At 33.7% G+C, this 6,662-nt stretch overlaps 1 protein-coding gene across 1 annotated transcript; it reads left to right on the top strand.

The window, feature by feature from the left end:
* The first annotated feature begins 1,993 nt into the window (after positions 1-1,993).
* LOC122608496 (protein trichome birefringence-like 34) lies at positions 1,994-3,744 on the top strand. Its single transcript, XM_043781600.1, has 5 exons — positions 1,994-2,451; positions 2,552-2,729; positions 2,817-3,013; positions 3,112-3,279; positions 3,378-3,744. Exons 1-5 carry the CDS (start codon positions 1,994-1,996, stop codon positions 3,742-3,744), a joined length of 1,368 nt encoding a protein of 455 aa, XP_043637535.1.
* The last annotated feature ends 2,918 nt before the right edge of the window (positions 3,745-6,662 follow it).

The following is a 6,662-nucleotide window of genomic DNA, read 5'->3' as shown; positions in this document are numbered from 1 at the left end:
ATTCACCTTAGATATTTAGAAATTTCTTATAAATTTTTAAACTTTACCGTTTTCTGGATTTGTTATAATTTTCATTAATTTTTATTTTTATCCCATCTTAAATTTCTATCGCGGTGGGCTCATTGTGGGCTAGACACTACAGTTGGCACGGCTACGTCAGGGACGCGACAAGGAGGAGATGAAATGGTGGGAGTTTTTTTTATTGAAAACGATACAATAGTGAGTCAGGGTGTTAGTAAGGAAATGTTTGCCGTGATGCTCATATAAGGATGATCAGGAAGAATTACGTAATTAAAAAAGGTTACTCTCAGTAAATGCCTAACCACCATAAACATTAAGGTATGGTGCCACAAAATTGTAAAAATGTAAATATGCAATTAAAATGTCTCTTGAAAACGTTAATTAATTTAGTTTTGAGCCAACATCAGTATAATTTAGCTTATTCGAGCTTGACTTACTATACCAAGCTTAATTAGCCTCTACAACTAAGCGGGCAACTTACGAGCCACCACTTCATTTCTTGTAAAGTTCTACATTAATTTATCCACAAACAAAATACCAAACAAACCTTTGAGATGAATTTGGAAGTTTGTTTATAGATATTTTTGTTATTGTATAGATACCACAAATTAAAAATTATGGTGTATATTGAGTTAAAAAAAATCTTATCTTCTCTTATTTTCTTGATTGGTCTAAACTTCATCTCTTCCAAATCTTTGAATGATAGCAAGTAGCAACTTGCTAGCTAGCATTAAGCATTGTCTTCACAAAAACAAATATACAATGTCTTACACTTTACCCCGTTCAACTTCTCTGAATAACAATACTACTATATAAAAATTAGACATTATTTATACTGCTATATAAAAATTATACCCCTTTGTTGAAAAATTTACAATTTTGGGATATGCGAAATTACCATTTTACCCTTAATTAATTAACTTACACAACCATTCCATAATCTTTTAAAAGATTTTCACTATCCCTAAAAATCAAACATCTTTGTATCAATTAACAACACCACTTGACGCTGACGCCACCACATCGCAACTAATGTCATCGTCGCCGCATTGCGCGGGTACTATGCTCGTATTATAGTAATTAAACTTGATATAGAGAGTTACTGCATGTTAATAACGAGAGTTACTGCGTTTTAAAATAGGTATAAAGATATAATAACTAAACTTGATTGTGGTCGATAATAGGCATTAGTTTAGAGGAATTAATTTATTATTATTAGTAACGTAAGGGAGAGGAACTCACTGGCTAAATCATAAATTGACAATCTGATCCTATGTGAATATTTGAATAAGCATGTATGACTTGTGAACAGTAAATGCTCAACGTGTTTAATTAGACAGAGTAAGCCCTTAAGGTATGGTGCCACATATTTGGGAACACCGTGACTCCAAGTCTAGGACTTGAAGAGATATTGCAAAATGATATCGGAATGACTCCTCTGCCATTTGGAATATATAGTGGGGCAAATCTTATTGAGAACAATGATTCCCTAAGAGGCAGGGGAACCGTAACACTGCACCTTGGACGAATATCACATCGGTGCAGTAGTTGTCACTACATACCATGCTAGCTTAAACAGCAAAGATGGGTAGATGTTATGTTGCTCCTTTAGGCTTTTACTATGATGACATGTTTAATTTTGGATTACAAGTTATCACTGAGCTAGGTTGGTTATAGATAATCTTAATTACATATTAAATTAAGTATTTATTGTTCTAATAAACAAAGGATTAAGTTGACCTTATACACAAACACTATATTGATGATATATTACATTCTTTCCAACAAATAATTAACTAATGGAACCTCTCAAATCTCATGCATAAGGATAATGAACGCCATATAGTGTTAAATTTACTCTATCCTTATTTCTTTCCATTGGAGCTGTAGTCGATCTCGTTGCCTACAGAACTCACCCTCTGATCCCCTCTAGTTGCGTTCTTTTCGTGTGTTAGAGAGAAACGGGAGAAAGATGGGGAAGAAGCATCTTTCAATGGGATTATGGGACATGAAGACATTGTTCCATTGTAGCATAATCATGTTTTTCTTGGGTGGTCTAGCAACTTTAAGCTATTATAAGAACAACAATAATCGAGTAGCAACACCAACAACAACTAGCAACGTACAGGTCGTTACTCTTACAACTACGAATACAATTACAACTTTGAATGCTAAAGCATACACGAATGCTAATCAAAGTACAAAAGTTTTTGATCATAAGAGAAGGCCGAAGATTACACCACCATCATTAACAGAAACATGTGATTTGTTTTCTGGCCGATGGGTTCACGATAACAAGAGTCATTACCCTTTGTATAAAGAAGATGAGTGTCCTTATCTTCATGGTGATTTAGCTTGTCAAACTTATGGCAGAAAGGATTCTAAGTATCAGCAATGGAGGTGGCAACCCCATAGCTGTGACTTCCCAAGGTCTTTCTCACTCTCTCCTATAACAAATGTGCCTTTATATTAAGACTTGTCATGGCTTTCTTTGTTGCTTCTAACATTTTTTCGTTTGTCAAATGAATAGGTTTGATGGCAAAGCGATAGTCGAGAGATTAAGGGGTAAAAGGCTATTGTTTGTGGGTGATTCGGTAAATAGAAACCAATGGGACTCAATGTTATGCATGCTCCATTCATCAATCCCTGGGAAAAAGAAGGTTAATATGGGAGCTCTCAATAGAACCTTGTACACATTTAGGGCCAAGGTAAGTCCTACCTTCATTTCTTATAGTAATGAAACAATTAAGGGCTCTCTTATATAAAGAATGTGACTAATGGTTAGCACAATACAGGACTACAATATCTCCGTCGACTACTATTGGGCTCCAATGCTGGTGGAATCTAATGGTGATGATCCATCCAACCATCGTCTTGACCATCGAACTATTCGAATAAAAAACATTGGGAAACATGCTAGACATTGGGTTGATGCTGATATATTGGTCTTCAATACATATCTTTGGTGGAGATTACCTATAATAAAGTTCTTGTAAGTTCTTAACCATAACACTATACAAGGCAGACTGTAAAATATCAACATGCATGTATATGTTTTAATTCCTTAAATACTTTTTGTTCTCATATCAGGAAGGGTCCTGGATCATTGTTGGGTGGTCCTAATCAAGTCTACGATGAAGTCGATAATCTCATTGCATATAAAATGGTTCTTGAAACATGGTCTAGATGGGTACATGCCCATATTGATTCTGCAAAGACTAGGATTTTTTTCATGGGCCTTACAGCAACTCATTCAAGGTAAGAAACAATTTTTTTTTAAAAAAAAGAGACGTTTTATAGGTTACTTTTGCATACAGCATGTGTTTAAATTTTGGCTTCATATATACCGCGGGCAGAGCTACAGATTGGGGAGGCAAGAAGCTAGCAACATGTTACAAAGAGAAAGAGCCAGTGATGAAAGACAGATTTTGGGAGAGCGGAACAGATCCAAAGATGTTAAGAATATTGGATTCTTCGTTAACAAAATTGAGAGCCAAAGGGGTGAATGTTCAACTAATAAACATAACACAACTAACACAATATAGAAAAGATGCACACCCGACTGTCCATAGAAGATTATGGCGTCCCTTAACCGAAGATCAAAAGAAGAACCCACAACGTTCTTCTGATTGCACACATTGGTGCCTTCCCGGAGTTCCTGATATTTGGAATGAGCTGCTACTGGCTCACATTTTCCCAACAACAGAAACCGCTAGCGAGTAAAAAAAAACTTTGGAAAGCCTAGAAGATGTGCGCTAACAAATAGGTTTTGTTCGGATTGCATACAACTATGTAAAACATAATAACACTGTCATCTTTTATGAATCTGTTACAATCTTGTTTTTTTCAAGTTAGATTTAGCATTTTAGGACATTAAAATCATGTGTTGTTACTCTGCATTGGTTCTTTTTAGCCTCAAACCTAAAAATTATCTATTTTGAAAAGTTAAATTACTGTTCAATTTTACCATCTGCGTTGTTTTTCACCTGGTTAAGGTTTTGTTGATTTGTTACCATTCGAATATAGAGCAATGTGGGGCTTTCGAGTTTTGACCAAAAAGGCTATTTATACGGTTTTCAAGTAACCAGAATACGAATTCGATCACGTATACTATTATTTGGGCCAATACTCAATATATGAGACGAGATTATTTAATTTGAAGTCAGATAACCCAAAATGACTCGTCAAGTTTTAATTTTTAAATTTCTAATATACTATAACTAAATAAGCCATTGTTTTTAGACTAATTTAATTTGTTATCCGATTTACAACAACCCATCGTAACTCACAAGCTATAATACAAAAAAACGTACTCGTATTACCTTGTTCATAAGCTTCCTCATCAACTACACATGTAGTCATGTATCATCAAACTATCATTATACGAGTAAACAACAACAACAAAGGCTCAAAGTTATGCTAAAAGCTCATTCGAGCTTATAACTTGAAATTACATTTATGGTTATAATGAAGTCAATCTCTTATTTCTCAAAAGCTAATACGGAGTAAAAAACATTTTTCAATATATATATCTAAACAGAATTCTTTTTTCAAATGAAAGTAAATCCGTCATTTAATCTTTCAGTTTGACTTAATTAATAAAAATAGAAGTATGTAATTAACTATTATATAGTACTAATAAGTAATAACCATGACATACAAAAGAACTGAAACTATCAAACTAACATTACATATGAAAAAAAAAAAAATTAGTATATCATGAAATTAAAAATTGTACATTAATCGTGCTGTTTAATAAACCAATAAATATGTATAAATTATTTCATATACTGTCTGAGATATTTATAAATTATTATCATGGCACATTGCACAAGTCACAACTACACATTTTTCTGTTAAGAGTAAAATTGTGGCGATTTGGGCTTTAAACTCATAAGCCTTTGATCAAGTTGGGCCAAAATCTCTGGTCATCAATTAATTTATTCTGGGTTTGGTCACATGTGTAAAAAAAGCCCATTAGCTCATGATTTACTGAACAAACTCTGGCTGCTTTTTGAGATTTTTTGGAATTAGGGCTTACGGCTCTACGCTGTTTAGCTCCTTTTAAGTGATGTTTAGGTTTTGTTCATCGCTGTTTTTTAGCCTTTTGGAAATAATTTTGTTATTGACTTTTTTTAAATTAAATATCTATAATTTTTCCATAGTTGTACAAGATATCATAACATGTTAACTGGCAAGTCATTTCTAATACCCGCTATGACCAAATATACCGTCGTTAATTTATTGTCACCGTACATCGTACGGGTATTATGATTAGTTATTTATATATCCCCGCGAAATTAAATTATTGCCACTCAATACAACCAACGTGTAAGGTTTAGTACGGTTCTTGGACTTCGTTAACTCACACTTTGTATGCTATATTGCTAGACTTTCTCATCTATGTGATTCTTATTTACACACTGACAATAATATTAAAATTTCGTCAAGAAAAGAGTAATTTTGTTTAAACATAACTAGAGTAATATACCAATATATGGAATAAAAGTTGATTGCAATAACTCAACATTGTAAAAAATAAATAAATAAACAAATTAAAAATGTCAATGGGTTGATAGCCCAGTGACATCGCAGACCTCTAATAAAAGCTTATTCATTGGGCAAGCAGGGTTCGAATATATGGGGGCACATGTTTTACCCCAAACGACATTCAATATCGTAGATGTCGTGCCGTTTGACGATTTATCCGAGAGTTTTCCCTGTGAACTACCGCGACGTTCAAAAAAAAATAAAAATAACCCAACTTTGTATTTGTTTTCATTTATTTTAAAAAAGAAAGTAAAGACTAGTGATGTAACTTATACTCGGTGTTGTAAAACTCGGTCGACTCGGGCGGGAACTCGGGATCGGAATCAGGGGGTTAAACGGGTCGAGTTGGCTGGAATCGGGTCAAAACTCGGTCAACGACTTGGTCGCTTGTAAAACTCGGTCAAACTCGCCTGGATCGGTTAAAAATCGGGAGGATCGGTCAAGAATCGGCCGGATCGGGTCAAAACTCGGGTCAACTTTGGTCAAAGTTTTTTTTTTTTAAAAAAAAAAACAAGAAAATGCTAATTGGTTTAAGTTTATGATTCTAATGAATGAAACTTGAACTTTGAAGAATCATATTAAAGTTTTTAAACAATTATGTTTTAAGTTTGAAGTTTATTCCATATAATTTTAAAAAATATAAATTTTCTATATAAAAACCTACTCCGAGTTCTCCCCAATTCCGATCCGAGTTTTTAAAAACTCGTGACTCCCCCACTCGCCGATCTGATCCCAAGTCATGAGTTTCCCAACCTTGCTTATACTACAGTCAAACCTCTATAAATTAATACCTCGATAAAATTAATAATTTGTACAGACCCAACTTAAGAGATTAGTGAAAATCAACACTCGATAAATTAATAACTTGTTAAATTAATAAAATATTTTAGTCCCGACACTATTAATTTATAGAGATTCCATAAAAGGAAATGACTAATCCTCCTAACAAAATAGCCTAAAAATCCTCTTAACATTCTAAGAAGGTGACATGTGGTATCCACTAATTTTCTTTCCTAATTTTGCTCCTTGATTTTTTCACACGTCATCATCCAATAGTTAGGAGGATTTTTAGGCTATTTTATTAGAAGAAT

The sequence above is a fragment of the Erigeron canadensis genome, chromosome 7, assembly GCF_010389155.1.
Source record: "Erigeron canadensis isolate Cc75 chromosome 7, C_canadensis_v1, whole genome shotgun sequence".
Lineage (NCBI taxonomy): Eukaryota > Viridiplantae > Streptophyta > Magnoliopsida > Asterales > Asteraceae > Erigeron > Erigeron canadensis.
This window is presented reverse-complemented; position numbering and strand designations above follow the sequence as displayed.